We start from the raw sequence: 27,745 nt of genomic DNA, 5'->3' as shown, positions 1-27,745 counted from the left end.
TACTTTGGACCTTGTTGAGAAAAAAGGATGGTATTGGAACCTTGATATGCTAACACTTGACCACTACCACTGGGTGTCTGCATGCCTACTACAAGGTGTCAAAAAGTCCTTTAGGCTAGCATACATACTAAAGTGTTTTAATTCCTTTTGTATTAGAGTGTATACAAATCTTTTTTGATTGCTTCCTTCTGCCCTTATCATTTTTTTGTAGATCATCAAGGTACCTTGTGCCATCCTTCACCATCTGCCTCATTACATCCAGGTTTTCATGACCAGAATTCATATGTTCGTGAACCCTTTTTGTGCATTCTCTAAGGTTCCGTTGGAGTGAAGTTTGTTGAAGATGCAGCTTCAGTCGGAATCCTAAATACTGACTCTGTAGATCAAATGTGTAAGTGGCCTATCGGCCTTACACATTTGATCAATCAATTAATCTTATTAAACTATTCAGATTTCTTTTATAACTATACTTCATCGTATTTCATTCATGTCGATTCATTTGTCAAGTAGATGATCAGTTCGATTATCAATTTGTGTTACAAGATTGATTCTTGTTATTATTGATTTCACCTAAACTGATTCTATCGATCATATCATTAAGTTAATATTAGTTAATATTACTGCTGTTAATTATACGGACCAAACTATTGTATATCGGGTCAGATAGGTATTCCGATTACCATTGTATATCGGGTCAGATAGATATTCCAATTACCATTGTATATTTGCTTATTTATATATACCGATTAATATTGTCTATTGGTTTAGTTTTATATAACCCAATCACTGTTGTATCGGTTTAGTTTTATATAATCCGATCACTGTTGTATTGGTTTAGTTATGTTACTATAATGAATTTGTGTATAGTCATCAGGCTCTTGGTGAAGAGTTGTGTCTCCCTCGTGGCTCTTATACTTATATACATTCATTTTGAAACGATATATTACTGAATAAAAAAGGAACAAGTTGATATAAAGTATAGAGGAGAGTCGGCAAATATAACAGCTATATTATAATTGTCTGCAGTCTGTAAGGTAGTCAACTAGGGAATAGTCGACACTGATTCCTACTGTTGGTGAGGGCATAGTTAGAGTTGATTGTCTATCTGTGCTGTCGAACAAGAGATAGCAGTAAATAAAGGCAATTGAATATAGCAGTAAAGATATATATATATAGTCCATACATATCAGTATTGATATTAATCAATACATAGCCGTCTTAAATACTGATATTAATCAGTACTTGAACATTGATCTTTTGGAAATCATTCTAAGTTAAATTAGACAAAATATTATATCTACACTTATCTACAAATCTGATCAAAATTAACATGGTATCACAGCTGGTTTAAGGGAAGATCAGATCAGATTCATAGAAGCAGGGTTATCCTCCAGTATTTGTTAATTCTTGTATCGTCAGTCGTACTATTTCCGATGCATGAATTAATTACATGTTAACATATTCACGTTAACAATAAACAATGATAAATATTGAATGAGGGTAGTTGCCACCGGTCACACCCCTGCTTGTTATCGGGCTGGGTTAAACGATTTATCATAAATCGCGATCAGTCAAGCAAATAATATGTTTGTTAACGTGCGGTGATATGATGAGTGGTACGTAGGAAGAGATGTGTCTTCCCACGTGGGAAGACATATCTCTTTTGTTTGCCCTCTCGGGTGAATAACTTAAAGTACACAGATAACACAGAATAATAATGCCATAGATATCAGATGCAATATATGAGATGTTATTCCATTCCTAATTGTTCCCCCGTTACAAGTTACATTCGGAAGTATATAAAGATACCGAGGGGGTGCGAGCGCCAACCGTCGCACCGCAACGACCACCCCTCGGTTGCCAACTAACCAAAACAATTACACATAATTAACTAGTCTTATGTTTGTGTACAATAATGCCGCTAACATCATCCCCCCCAAAAGAAAAGAAGTCGTCTTCGGACGACTTAATACAAAATAGAGATGACATTAAACAAAACTGCTGACGACAGTCGAGCCCGGAACTTATACACCTGCTGTGTCCTCGCTTGAAAACCCTTTTCTGCTACCATCCTATGCTCAAGTGCGGATTTCACCATTAGTGCTTCCTTTGACATCACAATCCTCCCGTGCCTAAACCAAACTTGTCTGCAAAACATGCTTTTCAGTCTCAGCCTCCACCAACTGCTACTCAAATGACATTGTCTCCCTAGCCAATTTGTCCTCGATAGCCACCGACGTTGCCCTCTCGACATCCAACTCCTGGGTACGCTGAGCTAAGTCTCACGCTAGTACTGCCTCCAACCTGGTGGTCAGCTCTTCCCGAGCCCTCTTTGCATCCACCAAGGCAACCTCACGTCCAGTCGAGACCTACTCCAAGTTCCTCAAAGCGTACCATTTCTGCCTGGAGGTGGCCACAACCCGCTGGCACAAAGGCTAGGAGACACCTCAAATCCTCCATCACACTCCCCAAAGGCTAATAATTGAACTGAATAACTCCCTGGTGTCATACAACTGCGCGGACCTGCGATGGCTTCCCTCAAACTCTGTTTGTTCCCAACCTCCAAATCTGTCTCCCTCTACGGCTTATGGCTTCCCCGCCAATGCTTAGCTGCAGGCTTCTTTCTCACAGTATGGACAACCACAACACTTACCGTGACATCTCTAATGCCCTTCGCCCAACTCCAACAAGTGTACTTTAGCTCAAAAATAAACTGGGGTCTGGGGGCAGTGCCGCTGGGTCGAGGGGCAGCGCCCCTCGCGGGGTTCGGGGGCAGCGCCCCAAGTGCGCTCATCATTTTTGTGGCGCGCATCATTTCTGTGATATTTAAAAATGTCAAAACCCTTCTTATCCACTCTAATATTTTCAGCGTCCTGGCGCCAGATGTCATTGAATGATTTTTCAATCTAGTCGTCGTCGTTTTTTTTTAATCCACTGTAATGTCCCCGATGGCACCTCGGCCATACAACCCCCCCCGTACGGTCAACATCAGCACTGGCACCTCCAATCTTACGACCACCTTCCCATGCGGTCAACACCCCTCTACCGTACGACTGTGTTTGTTTGTGCGGTGCTACGTTTATGTTTGTGTTTTATGTCTCCGTCCGTGCTCCGCGCCTTTATTCCTTGCGGCAACGGTGGTTTACACCGCACGGTGGTGCCACCGCCGGTGGTCCCACTGTCGGTGTTGCCACCGCACGATGGTCCCACCGTCGGTGTTGCCACCGCACGATGGTCCCACCGTCGGTGTTGCTACCGTATGGTGGTTCCACTGCCGGTGGTCCCGCCGCCGATGTTGCCACCGCACGGTGGTCCCACCGCCGGTGTTGCCACCGCACGGTGGTCCCACTGCTGGTGTTGCCACCGTACGGTGGTTCCACCTTGGCTTTCTTCCCTTTTTTTTTCTTTTTCTTTTTAATTTTTTTTCCAGCCGTACGGTGTTTTTTTTTAATTTTTTAATTCTAATTTCCTAATTTAGTTGTCTAGAGAGTCGTCGGCTCGGGTCCCCTGTCTCTGGGATCGCCCTTCATCCTTCTCGGTTTTCCTCGCCCAAGAGTCTCCCGCGTTGGTCCCGTGCCTCTCAAGTCGCCTGCCCGGCCTCTCGAGTCCCCTTCCATCCTGTCGGGTCCCCCTCCGGCCTCTCGGGTGTCCTTCCGGCCTCTCGGGTCCCCTGCGCACTTCGCGTGGTAGGGTTTCAATTTGGATCCGTTGGTGGCAAGTCTATTTTCAATGGCCATTCAAAGACCTAGAACCACAAATTCTACAGGGACCACGGTCTCCTTCCCATACATAAGAAGAAGAAGAATAATAAAGATTTTGAAGGTTGCGGCCTTCAGCACTGGGTTCCAGTTATCTCCGACAAGGATGATCTTGGGGTCACTCATCCCCCCGAGGTTTGTCTCCTTTAAATTGGCTTCCTGGTATTTAATGGGCTCCCCCTTCGAGAATTGGTGTGCCGGTGTCTCGTTCACCGAGGCTTCCCCTTCCTTGTACTTGCCATATTTTGGGGGAAATATATCTGGTTCTTCCTCGGTGCTCAATACAATGCATGAGGGTGTAAATATTTCATAATCTCCCATTTGCCAATGGAAGAGGCCATTCAAGGAGTCCCCGTCGTCCCCTGAGCATGCCTCCAGTTGTAACACCCCTTCATCACTAGGCTCAATGTAGCGTCCGTCTCCGCCCTCCCCCAACTGGTCTCCCTCCAATTCCGAGTCGGAGGAGGATGCCAACTCCTCACTCACCATCTGCATACGGAGATCGATCACGTACTTCCTCCCCACCTTTTCCAAGGAAAGAGTATTCCGCTTCCAGTTATGGTTTGCTTTTGTTGCAATGAGCCACCCACGCCCGAGAATGGAGTCATACCCTTTCTGCTTCAGGGGAATTACTACGAAATCCAGTATGAATGGCTGCGTGCCAATCATCACTTGCTGGCCCATGAGGGTACCAAGGGGTTTAATCCCATGTTGATCTGCCCCTAGTAGGTTGAACGTGGGGGGCCACAACGTAGGCTTTCCCAGTTTTTTCCATGTGGCTTCTGGGAGCACATTTACTCTTGACCCTTTGTCCACAATAGTGTCTGTCAAGGTAGTCCTCAGTATGCCCATTTCTACCACTGCCGGTTGGCGTCTGCTGTTGACTACCAACAACATGGGGTCGACGGTGGGGCTTAGGACCTTCCTTAATGCAGGGTCGACTGTGGGGCTCACGACCTCCCTCATTTTCACCTGTGAGGGTACAGAGTTTAAGATAGCCGTTTTTAACTGCGGCATGGTCTCCAGGAGGTCTTGAATTCTCACGGGTACCTCCATCTGCAATATTTGCCGTAAGATTTCCTCTTCTCCCCTCGTTCGTGGCGGATTTGAGGTCTGGTGGCTGTTCTGTCCTTGTGCGGCTATTTCCTTTGTGATCTCATCTCTTGCTTCCCGCACTCTCGCTGTCTCTGTGTGGGGATTTGGGTATGCACCTTGTTTGGCCTGCGCCCTTGTGATTGCCAACACTTTTGCTTTCGTGGGTTCTATGTTTAGGAGGTTTACACCAGGTTTCGGGCAATTTGCATCCTCATGGTCGCCTGGCCCGCACCATCGGCAGAGGTGCTGAGGGTTGGCTTCCTTTGTGCAATCGTGGGTGAAGTGTCCCCACTGATTGCAGGCCCTACACTGGATCATTGGCCGGCCCTTGGCATCATACTGGATCTGGTTTCTGTTATTGTTATTGCTGTTGTTTCTTCCGCCGTTGCGTCTGTTATCTCGGTATCCTCCAGATGATGCCGTTGTGTTAGTTTGTTGGCTCGTACTCGCTGGTGCGGATGTCGTGGCCTGCTCTGTGAACAACACCTGGTTCATTTGTGTACTTCGGGTTTTCATGTTGTATGGGCACTCCTTGGTGGAGTGTCCCATCACTTGGCAAATCTTGCAGAATGCTTTCTTCGGGCAAGTGCCCTTTGTATGCCCCTCCTCTTTGCACTCAGTGCACCATATGTCCCCTTCAGTCCGACCGGTGCTTCTCATTGTTTTGAACTCCCTCCTCATTCGCTCCATGTCTTTCTGGAGCGCTTGCACCCGTTTGCCAGCCTCGCTGTCGCTGCTGCTTTCCTGTGACGAGTCATCCTCCTCGGACGAGCTATCCTTCTTCTTTTTCTTTGATGTCTTGGTCTCGCTCTTGAGATCCATCGCTCTCTTGTATGCGTCTTCGTACCTCGTACGATGTAGGTGGAACGATTTTCATCTTCTTTCGGAGGGAATGCTTTAGTCCCAACACGAACCATCACTTTTTCAACCCATCTGCTGGTTGACTCTCCATTCTTCCCAATAGTTCCTTCAGCTGCCGACTATAGGCTCGGACAGTTTCGTTCTTGTTTTGCTTCGTTCCATAGATCTCAGCGACTACTTCGTTGTCATCTCTCAGGAGGCGGAACTCTATCCCAAACTCCTTCTTCAGGTCGGGCCATGTGCCGACTTTGGCCTTGTCCATATCTGAGTACCAGTCTATGGCCACTCCTCTCAAGGTTGTTGGGAATTGTGTTACCCATTCATCTTGATTGGTAACACCGTTTTCTGACCATATGGTTTCGCACGTTCGACAATGGTGGACGGGATCTTCCTTCCCGTCGCCATTGAACTTCGACAGTTTCTGTTTACTCCCCATCGATGGGGGTCGTCTTCCTGGAGGTGGCTGTGGCTGTGTCTGTGCCCCTACGCCGCTCCCTCCGGTTCCTCCGGTATCGGTGGTGTGTCCTGCGTGGGTGACTGGAGGTACGGTGTTTTGCCTGCCAAGTGTGGCACCTATCGTACGGTTATCCTCCCCTTCGTTGTCACCCGCGCCCACTCCTGGCTCCCTTTGGTGATCCTCACTTTGTGGTGTAAGGGATAAGTTTCTGAACCAATCCCGAGTCTCTTCGACTAGATCTCTCCTTAACCTTGTTTCCTCTAGAAACTCTTCATGGCTCTGCACCCTACGGTGTTCTGGCGACGCGTAGAAATTTCTGTCGGCTTCTGCACCCTCAGTGACACCTCCTTGGTTCCCCTCGGGCCACCCTTCGGCAGGTCGTCCTTCGGCAAGTTGCCTCAGCCTTCGTCTACGTTCTACTTGCTGCTCCAGAATCAAGGCCCTCTGTGCGGCCTCCCACTCGTTCGTTTTTGCTTTTTTATTTTTATCTTTATTTAATATATTCGGCATAAATCACTTCCGTACATAGCAAGCACACGCCATGTACAAAAAAAAACTTTTATTATTTTTCCTTTCGGCCACAATTTATCTCAACATTGTGTCGGGATTATTACAAGGTTCAATTTCCCCTTCGCCTCTTGCCATCACGCTCTGTGTCCCACGATGATTGTTCCGTTTGCGTGTCGTCGGCCTCTGGGTTAATCTCACCGACAGGTAGGCCCATCGTGTCCGTGTGCCATCCGCGTCTTCTGTTCCCGATTACGTCTAGGCAATGGCGCCAAATGTTTGCCTTCTCGGGTGAATAACTTAAAGTACACAGATAACGCAGAATAATAATGCCATAGATATCAGATGCAATATATGAGATGTTATTCCATTCCTAATTGTTCCCTTGTTACAAGTTACATTCGGAAGTATATAAAGATACCGAGGGGGTGCGAGCGCCCACTATCGCACCGCAACGACCACCCCTCGGTTGCCAACTAACCAAAACAATTACACATAATTAACTAGTCTTATGTTTGTGTACAATAATGCCGCTAACATCTTCTCTATGTACCCTCTCATTCATATATATAACATGCATACAATGGGAGGAGGACAATACCGAAATTAATAAGTGTTGTGCTTCCGTTCCATTCACACTACTGCAGTTCGAAGTAAATATCAGACTATATCTTCATATGTTCTAGCCTCTTGATCACATAATTTAAATAAACTTAACAACTTTGTCCTCAAGATCAATTTCGTCTACCAAATTTCAAAATGGTGAACAAAATCAGAGTTGAAGGCTGACTTGAGGGTGCATTAAACTTCCTGTCTTGGAAGTTTAAAATTATGCTTGCCTTGGGGGAAAACGAATTAGATGAATTCATGAAGGATGCGGTACCGGAACCAAAGGAAATGGACGAGAAACTTCAATGGAAGAGAAAGAACAACAAAGCAATGAAAATTTTGGTTGACTGTGTGAAAGATCACATTGTGCCAATCATCTCCAAGTTGGAGACAACATGTGACATGTTCAAAGCATTAGAGAAAATGTTTGAGATAAACAACACAAGCTGGGCTCTTGCACTAAAGCAACAACTTCACCATGTCAAAATGACAAAAGGCAAATCCATCACCTCATACCTCATGAGGATTACAGAATTGAGAGAGCAACTCTCTACCATTGGTCACACGATAGAGAGTAAAGAGTTGACCATGTTGGCAATCAATGGTCTCCCCTCTTCATGGGAGTCATTTATTCAAGGGATAAGCGCAAGATCAAAAATTCCTAAGTTTGATCGATCAAAGATTGATTGCATTCAAGAAGAGTCAAGATTGGCTATAAGAGGCGTTGGCCAAAACTCCATAAATGAAGATATTCATGTTCTTGCCCCACACTCCTCAAAGATGAAAGGTAAGAAAGGACATTACAAAAGGAAGAAAGATAAGGAATCCAATGATGCTCCTACATTCAAAAGAAGGAAGGATATTTTAGAAATCCAATGCTTTAGATGTGACAAATATGGTCACTATGCAATGCAATGTCCAACTAGGACTATGCCTCAAGCTTCCATTGCGGATGTTGGTGAAACTCCTCCACAAAAGGATTCATATTTTGACTTGAAAGAGAAAAGTTTTTTTTTTTGTTGGTTGAATAATGTTAATGAATTTCATATGTAGTTATTAATTCATGCAATTACATTATGCGTGTTATTTGTGAATCAATATTGTCAGTAGATGTCTGTTTATGACAAGCTGCATCTGGATATCTCGTGTTGAAATTTCTTCAATTTACTATGAGATACTTATCCCTTAAATACAGGACAACCTTAGAATAACAGCCCGTGGATTTTTTTAATTTTTGAAGCTCTATCTGTGATGAAGAGATTGAAATTTAGGAGGAATATGTAGAGGACTTTAGTGGAGATTATGAGATTTTGCATTTCCCTAAAACAAATAGTTACCTACAGAAATGCAACAGTCCATTTGAGAAAGCTATCAAGGCATTTGTGCACGTAATGATAGCATCTAGGGTTACAAAGCAAAGATGAGACAAGAGGGCTCTCCCAGTGAGAGAGAGCATATTGCAAGGTGATCTTGTTCGTATACTATTGTGACAGAGGGAGCAGCTAAGAAGATGTGCATCGATTGATATCCGAGGATCTTGATCATATTGATTGAGAGTGAGTGGACCATGTCAAGATGGTTTCTCTAGTGATCAGTCAAAGGACTATGATTCATGGGATGGAGTCCCATGTATATAGACTGGAAGGCCTTTATGCTGACTCCTAGGTCATCATATTTCTGGATAGATGAATACTTGGTGAGCTTGGAATACACCAAGAGTGATGCAGACTCCAACCTTATATTGCATGAAAGGTCAAGGCATGTGAAAATCAAGTGGAAATGAATGCTATTCAATTTAGATACATTAGTACTGATGAACAAACGACAAACATTCTCACCAAGCCTCTCTCCAGAACAAAGTTTGTGTACTTTCGAGGTAAGCTTGATATGGTGGAAAATGTAGCTCTAGCTGAGATTGAGTCTCAACATCATTGATTTGTTTATATTGTTTATTGCACCAATGTATTCTTCTGTTTATAAGATGTTTAAAGTGTAAACTCTTGTTAATGCAATTTCTTTGAGAAATATCTAAGGTGAAAACCTTATCTCACCCTTGAATATGGTTCATGGTGAATGTTGTGTGTGTGACTCCATGACAACATCACGTGAGAGAATCCGTGATGATTTTCATGTACTTGTGTGTTTACCCTCTAATGAACCATGGTGAATATCATTGTGAGGTGACGATCTCACAATGATGGACACTTGTACATTTCAACATTATTGTAAGTTGACGATCTTACAATATTGGTTGGATAAACCATAGATGAAAATATTGGCGATAAATCGGCCAGATTGCGATTAATCGCGAGGTAAATGGCTTGCCGATTTAATCGGCTTTAAAATCGTGCACGATTTTTCCCCAAAACTTGTGGACTATCGGCGAAAAAAAAGGCGATGAAATCGCGATTAAAAATTAAAATATCACGTCTGATGGAAAACCAATTAAAAAAAAAAGCGATTTGCCATGTATTGGATATATCTTTGATATTTGGCCCTAAATATCGCTTAATCGTGCAATTCAAACTAGAAAAAATCATCTTGAATGCAAATAAATGAACAAGGGTTTTTATTGTTTTTTTCAGCCTTTTTCATTGCGACGTCAGGAAAGATAGGCACAGGTGAGCACGAAATAGGTTGCAGATTTTCCATTTCGCGTTTCAGCAATCTTTCTCACAATATACCAATGTGGACTTGATTGCCATTTTTTTGAGTTATAAATCATTATACTATTTAGTTGTGCAGTGTTTTATTTTGGGTAAGACAATTATATATGTTTTATCCAAAACAAAGTCTAATGTATAAATATAAATTTAATATATTATATTTTCTTAGATTTATATATATTTTAACATTATTAAAATATAAATATACTTGTTTTTGATATATGTATAACGTGTATACTAAATTTTAAGAAATAAATATATTAAATGTATTATGAGGATAGATGCACAAACATATGTCACATTAGATGTATGCTTAAGTCAATGATAAATGTATAACGTGTATATTAAATATATATTAGAATATTTTAAGAAATTATATATTTTCAAATGTTAAATAAATTTGCCGATTTTTAAAATTTTTTCGGCCAAAAGATTTATTGCCGATTAAGAGTTTTTCATCTTTGGGATAAACCATTATGATGGATATCATGTGATGTGATATCTATGGATATGTCATAATGGTTGATATCTCGAGAGGTAATATCTATGTATATGCCATAATGGTGGATATCATGTGAAGTGATATCTGTGGATAAGCCATAATGGTGGATATTACATAAGGAGATATCTATGGTGGATATCATGTGAAGTGATATCCGTGGATATGCCATAATACTTGATATCACAGTGAGGTGATATTTTTCTCTTCCACATATAGATGTAGCTGTTGTGGTAAATCATCACAATGGAGTGATGTAAGGATAAGAAGGATTCTTCCCTAGCTAAGAGGGAGTGTTGAAGATGTAGCTTCAGTCGGAATCCTAAATACCGACTTTGTAGATCAAATGTGTAAGTGGCCTATCGGCCTTACACATTTGATCAATCAATTAATCTTATTAAACTATTCAGATTTCTTTTATACCTATACTTCCATCTTTTTTCATTCATGTCGATTCATTTGTCAAGTAGTATGATCAGTTCGATTATCAATTGGTGTTACAAGATTGATTCTTGTTATTATTGATTTCACCTAAACTAATTCTATCGATCATATCATTAAGTTAATATTAGTTAATATTACTGCTGTTAATTATACAGACCAAACTATTGTATATCGGGTTAGATAGATATTCCTATTACCATTGTATATTGGGTCAGATAGATATTCCGATTACCATTGTATATCGGCTTATTTATATATACTGATTAATATTGTCTATCGGTTTAGTTTTATATAACCTGATCACTGTTGTATCGGTTTAGTTGTTTCCGATTACTATAATGAATTTGTTTATAGTCATCGGGCTCTTGGTGAAGAGTCGTGTCTCCCTCGTGGCTCTTATACTTATATACATTCATTTTGAAACGATATATTACTGAATAAAAAAATGGAACAAGTTGATATAAAGTAGTATAGAGAAGAGTCGGCAAATATAACAGCGATATTATAATTGTCTGCAGTCTGTAAGGGGAATAGTCGACACTGATTCCTACTGTTGGTGAGGGCATAGTTAGAGTTGATTGTCTATCTGTGCTGTCGAACAAGAGATAGCAGTAAATAAGGCAATTGAATATAGCAGTAAAGATATATATATATAGTCCATACATATCCGTATTGATATTAATTAATACATAGCTGTCTTAAATACTGATATTAATCAGTACTTTAACATTGATCTTTTGGAAATCATTTTAAGTTAAATTAGAAAAAAATTTATATCTACACTTATCTACAAATCTGATCAAAATTAACCAAGTTGTTATATCCCTTGCTTAACTAAACAATCAGAAAAGTATTTTATACTTGATGTATGATCTCTGAACCTTTTGCATCAAGTCATGTTCGCTCTAACAGGAAGACATGCATGCAGTCTGTATCGGAAAGGTTAATTTGTTTAGAAATGTGATGATATTTGAAGAAATTTAAGATAATTGAGTGGTTTAAAGATTCAGAAGTTTGCATAGAGCTGTACAATGGCTTGATATTTATGGTTATGATACATGAAACGAGTTATCTTGAAGTTAAATAGAAACTAGTATTGTTGATGCTGAACTTATTCATACAGACATCACTCCAACATAAAAAGAATGTGTTCAGAAATCAATGAAGATAAAATAAAGGAATAATAAGACAGCAACGAGAAACATATCTAAAAGCATGTAAAATTACCTCCTTCAGCAGCAAGCCTAAAAGGAGGACTCAGATATTTTAATTCTCATTAGATTTGATATCCATTAGAGAAAATGGTACTCAGAAAATTAAAAACTCAATGTCTACTAAGGAGTCACACAGAGACAGCTTATGAAATAAAAAATCCAGTTTTATTGTAAAAAAGGGACTGGAAAATATCAGGAGAAGTATCTAACCTTTCTGTTTTCTACAAGTTGCCTCATTATTATGTCAGTGAAGTCACATGAATGTGATATGGGATACAAAGTTTTTAAATCCTAGGATACTCCTTCCGTAAACAATATGTAGGGTGCTTTAGTGTCCTTCTGACACCATGAAGTACACTTCTAGACCCACCAAAACAAGCATCATATTTAGAAATATAGGATTACTATTGAATGATATTATTTTGTAGCCAGCTGATTAGTATGGTAATGCAGAGAACATACTGACATATCATTTATTTAGTTACACATAATGATGAATTAAAGTATACATTGTTTCATGGTCATTTCTATATTAACAAGAAGTAATGCTCATTCTATATGCAACATTTGTTAGAAATTGCCTACATTTATCTTAAACTGTACCAATTATTTACTTTCCTCAGTTCTGTTAGTCATGTAATCTCTATACTTCATCTGGTCATAAATTTTGTTAATCATTCCGCTAATTTGTTGCTTAGGTATTAGATATATGTTTATTACCCCGATGGCATTAATTGAGTGGTTGGATGGTAATCCAGTTTCTTATTAGACCAGTGCAATCTGTGTCTTGCTTCTCTGTATCCTGTCTTATGAATTGATAACATTTGGTGTAACCTTCTGTGCTTTCAGGAGAAACAGCCTTTTGAGCGGATTGAAGTATCAAGGCAGCAGGCACTTGAAATATTTGCTGAGAATTCTTTTAAGGCAATTTATCTGTTCATCAGTAAAATTCGTGATAGCCTAATATTTCATGTTTTTTTTTTCTAACTGGAGCTGGATTGCATGAATGTTTTATGATTTTTCCTTATTTTGTGGAGATTTATTGATCAGATGGAAGTTATTGGTGCTATACTCTATGGGAAGGCAATACCATGTGATAGTGTTTACTGAACTTCTATCTGATAGAAAAAGTTAACACATTTTTAGTTTTGACTGGCTAATCTTGTTTGTCAATTATTATGCAGGTTGAAATTATAAATGAATTGCCTGAGGATAAGACTATTACAGTTTATAGGTGCGGGCCTTTGATTGACCTTTGTCGTGGTCCACACATTCCAAACACATCTCACGTTAAGGCCTTTGCTTGTTTAAAGGTGACTATATATGACAGAAATATAGCTGCAAAATTATTGTATGGGGATAGCCTGGATTTAATTTATTTACCATAGCTGAAAATGCTAATTTCTATGCTTCCAGGCTTCATCATCCTATTGGAGAGGCAAATCAGATCGTGAAAGCCTGCAAAGGGTTTATGGGATTTCGTATCCAGATTCAAAAAAACTTAAAGTATGTTCACTGCCAGAATCTGCTAGAGAAGAAAGTTCAACTACTGCTTGTGGAAGTAATGTAATTTTGTTTTTAGATATATCTTGGTGTATATATCTTTGGTTTATTATATTTTTTGGAATTGTAGGAATACCTTACCCAGTTAGAAGAAGCTAAGAAACGAGATCACAGGGTTCTAGGACAAAATCAGGAACTTTTCTTTTTTCATCCACTCAGGTTATTGGAAAATTTCAATTTCTTGATGTAGCAACTTCAAATTTTCATTAGGAATGTTTATATCTCCCAAATTCTGAAAACCATTGATCCTCAATATTTGATTTTGTTAACCTTGTATTTGTTTACAGCCCAGGAAGTTGCTTCTTTCTGCCACATGGTACAAGAATTTACAATAAGTTGATGGATTTTATACGAAACGAATATAGGAAAAGGGGTTACACAGAGGTATTTTCTGGTCATGTTCAAGCAGTTCTAATTTTGTACTCAATCTGCTCTTGATAAAGCTCGTACTTGTTGCTTTATGTAGGTCATTTCCCCTAACATATATAATATGCAACTCTGGGAAACATCAGGGCATGCGGCTAATTACAAAGAAAACATGTTTGTTTTTGAGGTGAGGGTTACTACCTTTCTGAGCACTATATCAATGATTATATTGAACCAAAGATAAGTGATGAAAGGTTTTCTAGTCCTATGGGTTTTTATCATACAATTTAGCATTTTGTTCTGGATTTGAATTGCAGATATTTTAGTTTTTTGGTGAGTCCTTTTAAATTTATTAATACTGGTGTTGAATGATCAGATTGAGAAACAGGAGTTTGGACTTAAGCCTATGAATTGCCCAGGGCACTGCTTGATGTTCGACAACAGAGTTCGATCCTATAGAGGTAATCAACTCTTCTTTAGTTCATTGATTTTATGGGGCTTCCTCCACACAGGTCTTTCTTCTTTAGTTTTGAAACTTTGATGCTTTGTGCAGTTGATAAATGTTAACAAATCTGTTAATGGACGAGTTATCCTTGATGTCATTGCTAAACTTCTGGAGATTCTGTAACTGAGTAATGTGGTTTACCAACCATCTGACAACTCCCATTTATGCCTAATTTAAGGATAAAGTGTATAGATATCAACAAATGGCTAAAGACCAACTTGAAGATTCTTTCCAAAAGGGTGAATATCAAAAAGTGCTTTAAAAAAACCGTGCACAAAGTTGCTTCTTAAAAAGGGCGAATATCAACAACTGTTTGAACTTGAAGGTCTTTTAAATAATGTTGCTTGGAGATTGGTGGTGGTACTGGTATGGGAGGCTGGTACCAGTACTGGTACCTCTATTTTTGAAAATAGGAGATGGGGTACTTGGAGACGGCACTTTTTTTAATATAATTTAATAATTTATAGAAAACATCTGGATATTGAACTTTCAACACTGCAAATCCTTTTGGCAATGGTATGCCCAAATACTAAATAAGCAATGAAAAACATTCAAGAGAAAAAGGAAGTATCAAAAACCCAACAACAATACAGATCTGTAGGATGAAAAGGAGCAAAGAGTTCATCTAGAAGCAAAACATCCATCAAAAGCAAAGAAAACTTTACAGGTTTCAATAAAATTCGGTAAAGTGTATAAGAAAACTGAAGGCAGGCCCAAACCAACAAGTTGAATCTTTCAAGACTGCAAATCCTTTTGCTATTCTGTGTGATTATATATATGGGAATATGAATATAGACATACTCACAAGAATGAAGGAAGAAAATGTACTATCATAGGCAAATTCTCAACTCCCAAGGATCTAGTAGAATTAACCCCCATTGTGTATCACGCGGAGTCTGCATAAAGGAATTAAAAGAATAGCAGCAAGAATATAAAAAATATGAATATGTTTTGAGTTTATTTTCCAGCTTCCCAGGGCATTCAACTTTTAAGTTCTTTGTTTTATTTGTTTGGGAGATGGCACCTTTTTTTTTAAGAGACAGCAGGAGTCTTCTGGAGACCGTGGCTGAAAGTCTCTTGTGACCATAAACATCCTAGGCAAGGTCTTTGGTATTGGAGACGCGTCTTGGTCTTTGACATGTGTCCCAAGGGGTTGGAGGCACATTTCTTGGCTACACTGCTTTTATTGAGATGCCTCTCGAGGGGTCGGAGATGCGCCTCTCGGCTACAATGCTTTTAAATGCATGATTCAAAGGCCCTTTTGGAGAGGATAAATTAAAATACCAAAATGTGCAAGTAATCTGGGCTTACAGCTGGGTAAAATTGACCAATTGCTTGAAGGCTGACATAGAGACCTTTTTCAATTGGTAAATATCAAGAAGGGTCCTCCCTAATGGGATATATATTCCGAGAGGCCTTTCTCAAAAGTAAATATCAACAAGTGCCTGAAGGCTAACTGAAAGGATCTTCTCAAAAGGAATCAATAAAAGCACACTGATATGCCCTGCTGAGGTCACTAATATGTGAATTTACATCACAGGTCAGTTCACTTAATACTAGTTATTTGTATTAGATGTGATGTGGCACTAGCAGGGCTGGTCAGCTGTAGAATTGTAATAAATGTGGGCATAATTCCCAATTTGACAAAAATAGACTTAGAGAAAATAAATTTCTCCTAGTAAATATGAAAGTACATTCAAAATGCCATGATGATGCCATAATTAGGTATGAATCTATCTGGTGGTGATACTGTGGGATTTTCATGTTTCTATGTTGTATCTTCTTTCACATTTCTAGTCTTGAGCATTGCTCAAGGAGTTTGAATTTGTTTAGGAAGGTCTAATGTGTTACAATTAGTAATTGGTAAAATATTTGAATAAATTAGATGAAATGATCGAGAGATCATTTAAATCAAAGATGTAAATATCTTAATCGACAATTTATCTTTTGGCCCAAAATTTTAAATAAATCGTGAATCGGCAATAAATCGGGAAAAAATCAGCAATAAATCGGCAAAATTATCGAACATTTGAAAATATATAATTTCTTAAAATATAAATAGATTAAAAAATTAAATTAAATTCACCATCATTTTTTCTTTTGATTCTTAAATAATAAATATATTAAAATGATGGATGTGCAAAATATATTAAAGGTTCGTTAAATTAAATTAAATGGTAATATCTATTTGGAGAATTTCATAGAGGAGCAAGCCCCGATTTAATGAATTAGTAAGCCGTGGAGTAATGAATTAGTAATATATAGACTAATTGTGGCCCCGATTTTGGTGAGGAGTAATATATTCACTGGTAAGCCGTGGAGTAATATATAGACTTAGTGTGGCCTCGATTTGATGAATTAGTAAGCCATGGAGGAAGCCGTCGCCGAAATCGCAGAGGGGAAATCGCGTACTTTATTTTCGCGCCGAAATTGTTTGTTTTATTTTCGTCACCGAAAGGGTTGCAACAACTTTTTTTTCTGCATTTTAAAATGAGATTTTTCAGTTTTAAATCGTTTTTCTATTGTGTTTTATCGCGATTTTTTGCACCCTAAAATCGCGATTTTTTAAAGAAAATCGTTGGCGATATAAACAGCGGTTTAATCTTTTCCGAAATTGAATCGCGATTTATGGCGATTTAGGCGATTTTTTCACGATTTTTTCATCCTTGATTTAAATAATTACAAATTCGATGTTTTTAAAAAGAAACAATCAAAAAAGGAAACTAACTAATTATTGACAACATATTACATAATTGACCATTAATTAATAATAAACAATATTATTCTAACACCCTCCCTTAATGGTCAATCTATCAACTACACCAAGTTGCCACCTAAATTTTACAAACTTGTCTGGGCTCAAAGACTTGGTGAGAATATCTGCTGTCTAATCTGCTATCGGAACATACAACATCTGGACCGATCTGTCTTCAACTAGCTTCCGAATGAAATGACAATGAAGTTCAATATGCTTGGTTCTCTCGTGGAAGACCGGATTTTTGGCTAGTTTGAGCACCCCTTGATTGTCACAGTAAAGGGGAGTAGGACCTGCTTGAGACATTTGCATGTCCGAAAGCATCCGTTGAAGACAAACTGCCTCACAAGCTGCCTTAACTGTTCCTCGATACTCAGCTTCTGTCGAGGAAAGAGCCATTGCTTGCTGCTTCTTGCTAGTCCATGTGACTGCACTATACCCCAAATTGAATACATACCCAGATGTTGATTTCCTGTCATCAACCAAAGCTGCCCAATCTGAATCTGTGAAACCTTTGAGTCTAGGATCGTGACTCCTAGTGTAAAGAAGTCCATAATCAGAAGTACCCTTCACATAATGTAGCACACGCATCGCTGGTACCCAATGATCAGCCTTGGGGGCTGTCATGAAGCGTGAAATGTTGCTCACTGCAAAATTGAGATCAGGCCTAGTAGTAGTAAGATAGATGAGATTACCCACCAGTTGCCTGAATATTGTTTCATCTATAGGAGGAGAATCAGACTTGGTTGACAACTTCAGTCCTGTCTCCATAGGCGTGGAAGCAGGTTTACAATCCTTCATTCGAAACCTGTCAAGCAAGTTCTTGACATACTTAGACTAAGAAACAAAAATGCTACCATCAGTCTGCCAAACCTCAACACCTAAACAATAATGGAGAAGCCCCAAATCTGCCATGTCAAAAGCCTTGCACAGGTCTTGTTTGATTTTTATTTTTACAATCAAATGTGCTGAACTGCCAGTAATAATCAAGTCATCAACATAGACAACAAGAAAGAGAACACCATCACCAAAGTGTTTGATATACAAATTAGTGTCAGAAGGGCTACCCTGAAAACCATGAGCAACCAAGTACTGATTAATCTTGATGTACCAAGCTCGAGGAGCTTGTTTGAATCCATAGAGTGCTTTCATGAGTCTACATACTTGATGTTCTTTGCCGATAATCTTGAAACTAGGAGGCTATGCCATGTAGACTTCTTCCTACAACTCACTGTTGAGGAAGGCACTCTTAACATCCATCTGATGGACTTTACATCCAAACTGAGCTGCAATAGCGAGAAGAAGACTAATTGTACTCATCTTGGCAGTAGGAGCAAAAGTCTCCTCATAATCAATTCCCTCCCACTGTGTGAATCCTCGAGCAACCAATCTGGCCTTGTATTTATCCAAGGTACCATCTGCATGATACTTGACCTTATACACCCATTTGCAGCTAATGGGCTTCTTCTTGGAGGAAGATCAGAGAAAACCTAGGTGTTGTTTTTCAGAAGGCTCTAGTATTCAGTGTCCATTGCCTGTTCCCACTCCAGAATTCCTTTTGCCTTTGCATTTGTTTGAGGCTCATAAATACTATGAATGTTGGCCATGAGAGCAAAATTGACTGTAGACTGCTGTTTGCTCTTGTTTCTGGATGATCTACCCCTAATGAGCTCATCAGGACGAAGATCATTGATGGTCCTAGCCCACCATTTAGGCCGGAGAGTAGAAGAACGAACATCAGATGCAAGAGGAATAATTGGAACTTGAGGTGGAGCAGGATATGGAACAGGTGGAAGATTAGCATCATCTAGAGGAAGTTCAAGTAGTGCATCATCAAATTCAGAATCTGCATCATCCCTCCCATTAGGTGAATCAAATAGAAGACGAACACCTAAATCAGAAGCCTTCAAAGGCTGATCCTCATAATTCTGCTCAGATGAGGAAAGCTGAAATGGTCCTTGTTCTTCATCAAAGACAACTTCACGACTGAAGATAAGACAAATAGTGTCTACATCAATCAATCGGTAAGCCTTGTGGTTGGCATCCGGAATCCATACATATGCTGAAGAGCCAAAAAATTTCAAATGATTGATCTTGGGTTTGCGACTAGTCCAGGCATCCTGAGGAGTCTTCCCCTTAACAACATGTGTGGGAGACCGATTAAGGAGATAAATTGCAGTGTATATTGCTTCTGCCCAATATTTCTTAGGAACATTCTTGTGTTCCAGCATTGACCTAGCCATTTTTGTAATGGTGCGGTTGCAACGTTCTACAATGCCATTTTGTTGAGGAGTGTACGGTATGGTTAACTGACGTTTCATGCCATGTGTATCATAGAAAGTGGAGAAAGCAGTACAACAAAACTCCCCCCCATTATCAAACCTAAGAGTAATAATAGAACAACTACACTCTTTTTCTACTAAGGCCTCAAATTTTGAAATATAGGAAACACATCCGATTTTTGTCTAAGAAAGTACACCCACATTTTACGATTGAAATCATCAACAAAAAGCAAGAAATACTACACCCAGTAACAAAAGGTGTATTCATTGGGCCACATACATCAGCTCGAACTAACTGTAGTACCTTAGAGGCTCGCCATGAGACACCATCCTTGAACGGTGTCCTGTGTTGTTACCCAGCTTGACAAGCTTCACAAACTCACTAATTCTAAGTTTGAATTTCAGGTAGGCCATGTACTAAATCTTCCCGAACAAGCTAAGCAAGGTAGTGAATGTTCAGGTGACCATATTTTTGGTGCTAGAGATTGCTGATAGAAGATGATTTAGTTGCGAAGGCATGCTCAAGAGAATCATTCGTATCCACAAGTTTATAAAGACCATGATGCTCGATGCCAACAGCTACAGTAGTGCGTGACGCACGATCAACAATTGAACACTTGTGTGCACTCAATATCACATCAAGCTGAGGAGAGTACTGCATAATCTGGCTCATGGAGTGAAGGTTCAATTCCATGCCAAGAACGCAGTATACATTGAGGAATATAAGATTCCTCCCACCAAACTGGATCTGAACATTGCCCTTACCGACAATAGTATACTCTTTACCTCCAAAAATGATTGAGTTGGTGTAAGGAGAGAAGTCCGTGAACCAATCATGCCTGTGAGTGAAATGCTGAAAAGCACCAGAATCTATATACCAGGCAGAAGACTTCACATGGTCTGCAGGTCTTGTAGCCATGAAGGTGTAAAAGACAGACTCTTTCTGCTCTGTGTGCTCAATGACATTGGCTTAGGCTGAGATCCTCCCTGCTTCTGCTGTTTGGAAGCCAAACGATTGCGACAATCCTTGATCATGGGGTCATATTTATGACAGTAGTTGCATTGAACCTTTTTCTCCGAACCATCCTGAGATTGACTGGAGCCCTTCTGCTGAGATGTCTGAGATGACTGAGCTTTGCCTTTATCGTTGTGAAAGGATTTGGCTGTGAAGGCTTGCTTTGAGGAGGACGAAGTGGCACTGCTACCAAACTGTTGTTTCCAATGGTCCTGCTATAGAAATTCGATGCACAACTCTGGAAATTTCAGATCAACATTTGTTGAAGTAATGCTGAGAGTTTCTATGAAGTGCTCATACGATTTAGGCAGACTCTTCAAGGTGATGACTACCATATCCTCTTCCTCCATTTTCTGACCAATAGCTTCGAGCTGATCTCGAATGTCCTTAATCTTCGTGAGATGCTCCAGTAAGGACATATGTTCATCCATCATGATGGAGAACAACTGGTTCTTCAGGAAGAACGCTCAGCTCTTGTTTGACGTCTCATGCAATTCCTTCAGGTGCTTCCAGATTTTTGATGTTGACTTGCCAGAGGGAATCTGAGGCAACTGGTCATTTGTGACGAAGAGCTTGAGAAGCATGACAACTTCTCGATTCTGCTCATCAAACTTTTCTTGGTCCTGTCCGACTATAGTAAGACGAGACACTTTTCCCAAAACAAGATCATCAAGATGACAATATTCAAAAAATGTTAGCATGCACTGCTTCCAGGTCTTATAATTCTTCTTGTTGAATCTTTGAGTGCCTTCCAACATAAAGTTGGCGAATGACGCCATTGTGCACACTTCCCAAGGCATGAAAAACGAAAAATCTGAAAAGACGTAGAACTGAAACAGAGGCAAAATCAGGTACAGACTTTGAAAAAGATGTACGATTGGCACAAATCTCGAAAAAAAATTATGGCTGACCCAAAAAAAAACTAATTAAGATCCATAAATGCTTGCAAAAAACCCACAGAATACGTAGGTGAAATTTGATTACGACCACAAAATCTGAGGATTTTGATAAAACCCTAGTCGGTTGAGCCCTAGGTTGTCAAAATCTGCAAAGAAAATCATAGTCGCCAAAAATATATGCAGAGAACCACGATTGACAGGGAAATCGTGCAAAATTATCCAATAAGGGCAGAAATCGGGCCCTAGCAAGGTTCTGGAAATGATGGTTGAAGAATGAAATCGTGAATTGAAAATCGAAAAAACTAATGCAAATGAAGATCTCGTAGAAATGCCAACAATATGACAAAAATCGTGAAAAATTGCGTATTGAGAAGTCGCGCAGGTAAACGGAGGTCGTAGAAGAACAAAATAGCGGCCGTCGTGATGAAGGCAAGAGATCGCGTGATTTTTTGTTTGTTGTAGAGGAGAAAATTGCGAAAATCGCGTGCAGGGAAGACGTGCAGGCCACAACAAAAAATCCGTCGCGGAATAAGGCAGAGGCACGAAAAATCGCGGAAAAGAATGTAGAATGAAAATTGCCAACAGTCTCAGGAAGAAACACGAAAACCTTTTGTGCAGAAGGACGAGCGTCGCAAAAATACAACGCGATTTGTTCAGAAATCCCGAAACAAATAACGCGAATATCTAAGAAACCCTCGTTGCACAGGTAGCAGAAAGAAATCGCGAAGAATGGCGAGAATGAAGATCACGTGAGTCACAAAAAATCGCGTTGAACGCAAACGTGAAAACACACGATCCTACCATAAAATCTGCCCAGAAAAATTCCTTTCCATTTTTTTTTTTCAAATGTTTTTCAAACTTGTTTAAAAATTCCTCTTGATTTTTTTTTGAAAAATAAAATTATTTTGTTTCCCGCTCTGATACCATATTACGATTAGTAATTGGTAAAATATTTGAATGAATTTGATAAAATGATCGAGAGATCATTTAAATAGTTACAAATTCGATGTTTATAAAAAGAAACAATCGAAAAAGGAAACTAACTAATTATTTACAACATATTACATAATTGACCATTAATTGATAATAAACAATATTATTCTAATATAATGCAAATATCAAGTGTAGAACCTTGGAATGAAATAGAATGTAAAAGATTTTCTTTTAGAAGTTGATTGTTGTACCATGCATGGTTGGGCTAGAATAATCAATGACCTTATTGACTATTGCATAATTGCGAATGCGAGAAGTGATAATGTCTATCAATGAATGGCTAGGTCAAATGGGGTTTCACTAGACCATCCTAGGAGCAATGCACTCCTAGAACTTCACCTAACATCCATGGGCAAGGATTGTATTATAGAAAAGAAGCCGAGAACGGGTACTTGCCCAAGTGACTCTAACTATTGGCTAGTGAGATATTCATTGATGCTAAAACCATGTAGACTTTTAGCTCCTAGAATGAAGATGTTTAGGTTTCATGGTGGCAGTACACAAGGATGGATGTTTTGTCATTGTTTGCCTCCCTTTGTATGCAAGTTGTTACCATTCAAAGGGTGATTGGTGCCCATGACTAGTGTGATGATGTAATAGGAGATAATCACCCTAGTAGTGCTAGGGTTCTTGCATAATGTCCAACATTTAAAAAACCTTTCAAATGAAGCTCTAATATTGTTGATTAGGGTAGCTGAAGCAAGTGGATACTAATAAAAAAAGAAGGAAAGAAAGAAATCATATTAATGTCCACAAATGCCCATAAGTAGGTCAATGGGTCTCAAGAGTACATTAGATCACATACAAAGTTTTAGGAAGAGAAACCTAGAGAGGCCCACAAAGGGGAAGAACCAAAACAAAAACAAAATATCGCTAGGGACTTCCCAATACAAATAATAGGAGGAACAAGAACCTCAAAGAGCACAAGTATCAGAGAGATAGGAATGTCCCATCAAGTATCATAATTTGGGGCTTGAAATGGGGGAGTCATCATGTCATCGTTCATCATAGGGAAAGGACTTATACAAGATTTGTTATTGCTCATTGAGGAGTGCTTTGTTGAGAACACAGTTATATTGAGAGGGGAGGGGGTGAATTAGTATAACAAAAAACTTTTACTTTTTCAACTTCATATTATAAGCACCTAACTTGATCTCATTAACATATTCAATTAATCTTAACATTAACATGAATCTAACTATTATGCATCACAAGTTGAACACAAGATATATTTGTGGAAACCTATAAGAACCTACCAAGGGCTCTCAACTCAGACAATGGAGTTTTAGTTGAACTTGTTGCATTTTATGTTTTGTACTTTGCAATTTCTAACAAGGGCTAGTTTTGAACAAATAGTATGCAAAAAGCAATATTGGAAAGAGCTGGAAATTAATTGAACTTCAGAAAATAGGATTATCAAACCCTTATTACATCCAATTTGCATAAACACCTTCAATCAAGAAATCAGACAAGACCAGGGAGTTTTATTGTCAAATACCTCAAATTTATGAAACCCCTTATTTGTCCTTGCTGCCGTACAGCAGTAAATAATGACAGCAAAATTATTTATCAGTCCAAACTACCCAGAATGGTAAGTTTAGCAGCTCAAACTGAAGCTACCATCTAGGGGTCTCCTTTAGGATTTATTTCAGAATTTTTGGACTCCGCCTTCAACAAAATCGTACCCTTTCAAGGAAGAAAGGTACGGCAGATCTGCAGGCCGTACATGCACAAAAAACCCCAGCTGTAAACACACTTATTTCTGCCTCTGCTCTGACTCAGTGGCTGCAATCAATCCTTTGCATAAAATGAATAAAACCCTGTTTAATCTGCCCAATATTGGTTCTTGGATAAAACCAACTGGAAAGCAAAATCAGTTGATATTTCACAGCCTCTAATGCTGATGCACAAAAATCCACCATTTTCCTATATCGATACTCTTTGATCATCCATAGGAAGAAACCCTTGCTGAAACCCTCAAGCCAAAATCTCCTCAGAGCAAACTCAATATCAAATCATCACATAATAAAAAGAAGACCTAAAAACTTTTTTTATCTCCTCCTTTAGGGTTTTGCGCAATTCCCAAGAAAAGTATGATTTGGCATTTAAATGATGTTTTAACTTTTAATATTTATTTTTGACTATTGAGGCTTCAAAAATAAATCATTTCCAGTTTAATAAATAATTTGAATTTCAGATGCCCTAGTGTACCATCAAAATAAAATTTCAGATGCCCTAGTGGGGAAAATTCTCATATATATATATATGTATGAATTTTAATTTATATTTTATTCATATTTACCTTCCAATTTATTTATTTTATATCATTTATTTTTAATATTAAATATTTCTGTTCTTTCATCCCGATTATGGATGATGTAATATGATCTAAATTGAGTTTAAACCAGAAGTAAAAAAACTAAACATTATGGACTACAGAAATTGTATGACTCAAAATGAATATTATTTTCAATTCAATCTCTATTCATGGAAAATAATTAGAAACATTCCAGAAGCTCTTCAAACACAAATAAATAAATAACTTAGCTTTCTAGTTTGAACATATGAATCAACTTAAAGTGACTTAAAAATATTAAAACATTAAAGTTTGCCACATAATATTTAATTAAAGTAATTAAATACTGATATTTCTCCAAGTACTCATCAGAAATGCCTGCCGTCAGAACTGGAGATTGCCAAACAATACTCTGTCACTGCTCATACTGTTCACTTTGAAGATGGAGAATCAGTCTCCAGGAGAACCTCTAACCAACCTCATCAACCTATGAGGGTCAGTGATATGCTAATCTACCAAGCTGACAGATGTCAACTAGAAGGGGACATCACAAAACCCTTACGGGAGAAAACCATGGCAAAATAGATTCCTTATATATAGAAAACTTCTTTTACAAATTCGTAGATATCAACCCAGTAGAGGCTCCGACCCCTCATTCTGTTTGTGAGAACCTTTCCCACTAGAGGCACCAACCCCTCATTAAATTCGTGAGTACTTTACCCACTAGAGGCACCGACCCCACATTCTCTTTACAGGCATCAACCCCTCATTCAAATTTCCACCTTACTAATGTTGCTAATTCAACGAATGATGGACCCACTATAAATCTTCTCCACAAATTTGCTGTATTGTCTTCCACAAATTTCCTATAATCTAATTATGAATGATTAAAACTTATCCTGATTTGTCTTTATCTGTTTTGTCTTGTTCTACTTTTGTCTTTTCCTTCATTTTCATTGTTAATTTGTTGGTCTTTAGTATTAATAACTGTTGTATATCTCGTAAACCATGAATTGGGTTTCCATGGAACAGATCTAGTAATTCAAGTTTATGATCAACATAAATCTGCTTAATGCATCTCAGACTTAAAACTGTCAATTGTTCTTCAAACTCTGCAAAGACCATCTCTGTTAGTTGTGCTCCCAGCAACTCTTTTATATGTGTAATCATTCAATGCGTCTGCTGCAAGGTCAGTACTGTAGCTGACAACTGGTTTTAGGCAATTCTCAGGTAGCAAACAGTAATTAGGTGTGCAAAGTTTAAAGTAAGACAAACAAAACTCCAAAATTGGTTTTGTTCATTCCTTTGCTTTTGCTTGACATAGGTGAAGCATTGTTATTCAATTTGTTTATTGACCTACAAGATTGATCATTATCTGTGTGTCTTTTTTATCATCTTGTCCTTGATCTCTGCCATAAGAGATGATATTGTTTTCTTGTATCGAGTCAGATCATTCACTACTTGAGCAGCACGTCCAAAGTTCTTTCCATTGACATCAATGACAAACATTGTCTTCTTGCCTCCTTGACATCAATGACAACATTTCCAACATGCTCTAGAATGTTTGCGTAGGGGGATTCTAAGAGGAAGAAACACATCCTCTAGAATCACATCTAATACCCAAGGTCAAAGTAACTTTTGCAATAATGAAGAAGCCTGTAATACACATCTATTCCTTCGGTTGGGGGAATCCAGAGAGTAGATACATGTCATAAAGGAGTTAAATTGTGCTATCGAGATGAAGTAGAACCATGTTGCTAAGGGGGAAATTGTAGTTAGTGTAATGATGCCTATTATTATATTTGATGATATGGGTTATCTTACTATGCATTAATTGTTTGTTAGCTCTCGAGTGGTTATAAGTGTTAGTTGATGGTTGTGTTCTCTTGGCAATTGTCGAGTCCTTTAAATGGTCTTAGTGTCATCAAGGAAAGTAGTTTGATCCTTGGTTGACTATCTTTGGTCTACTTTTGTAATAATTTCATGTGCATATAAAGATATATTTTACTCCCATATCTGGTATGCATTGTTATCTCTATTATTAATTCAATTATTACTTTTATTATATAGAGCGGTAAACATTCGACGCTGTTGCCTTAAAAGAAATAGAGTCCAATATAAGATATTCATGTCCTTAGACTCTAATTAAGGCGGAAGGGGAGCACACCATGGTCAGGATCAAGAGATGGGAGAATTTTATGATTGGAGAACAAAGAATGTAGAAGACTAAGAGAGATTGCCAAAGCCAAGTTTGAAGCCCAAGTCTATCTTGAAGTAGAAGTTGAACTCGGAGTCAGTGTGTGAGTAGGCCTCGTGGTCAGGAGATAATGCCATTTGCACTACAAATAATTGCATGAAGAACATGACACAATATATGTGTGTGTAGTAATGTATGGTGGCTTGTAAGAATTGCACGTGGACAATGTTGCACAATTGAGTGAGGCTAAGTGCACATATGATGTTGAAGAGGATGTGTGAGGTTTTGCTTGGATCATTATACCTATTGTGTTGGTAGTGTGATGAGGAAATTGATGCATATTTATTGAAGAGCTTACCACTTATCCTGTTACACATGTTGCCTGGCCTTGCCTATTCAAAAATAGTTGATGAGTGTTGTGTTGACTATGGGTAGTAGTGGTATTGATGGTGTCATTCCTCGTGGCTGGTTGTGAATGAGTTAAATCCAATTTTGTGGATTGTGGACAAGTTTGATCCTAGTAGAAGGGGAAAATATGGCTTAAGGAGTTCCACGTTCAATATCGAGTGTAGGCGAAGTCATTGATGCATGGTAGAGAGTATTTATTGTGATCTTGTTGAGTGTTTGATTTTTAATGCATAGGTGCTAGGAGCTATCCTTTTTAGGCACAAGAACTATTAAATTGCCACATGGTAAAGAGATAGGTCAAATATTTCCTTGATTTAGTAGCTCTTGGATTTGGCTCCAAACTTCATCATTCTCCC

The 27,745-nt window shown here is 38.8% G+C and overlaps 1 protein-coding gene across 2 annotated transcripts in view; it reads left to right on the top strand.

The window, feature by feature from the left end:
• The window catches only part of LOC131029612 (threonine--tRNA ligase, mitochondrial 1), a 174,094-nt gene that overhangs the window by 42,178 nt on the left and 104,171 nt on the right, over positions 1–27,745 (top strand). For both annotated transcript variants that reach the window (XM_057960168.2, XM_057960167.2), the window contains 7 exons: positions 12,960–13,034; positions 13,295–13,423; positions 13,527–13,616; positions 13,744–13,832; positions 13,961–14,057; positions 14,140–14,226; positions 14,416–14,500. In XM_057960168.2, the coding sequence (XP_057816151.2) occupies positions 12,960–13,034; positions 13,295–13,423; positions 13,527–13,616; positions 13,744–13,832; positions 13,961–14,057; positions 14,140–14,226; positions 14,416–14,500 (652 nt within the window). The remainder of the gene's footprint in view (positions 1–12,959; positions 13,035–13,294; positions 13,424–13,526; positions 13,617–13,743; positions 13,833–13,960; positions 14,058–14,139; positions 14,227–14,415; positions 14,501–27,745) is intronic.

Source organism: Cryptomeria japonica, chromosome 3, assembly GCF_030272615.1.
Source record: "Cryptomeria japonica chromosome 3, Sugi_1.0, whole genome shotgun sequence".
Taxonomy (NCBI): Eukaryota; Viridiplantae; Streptophyta; class Pinopsida; order Cupressales; family Cupressaceae; genus Cryptomeria; species Cryptomeria japonica.
Note: the sequence above shows the minus strand (reverse complement) of the source record. Positions and strands in the feature narration are given on the sequence as shown.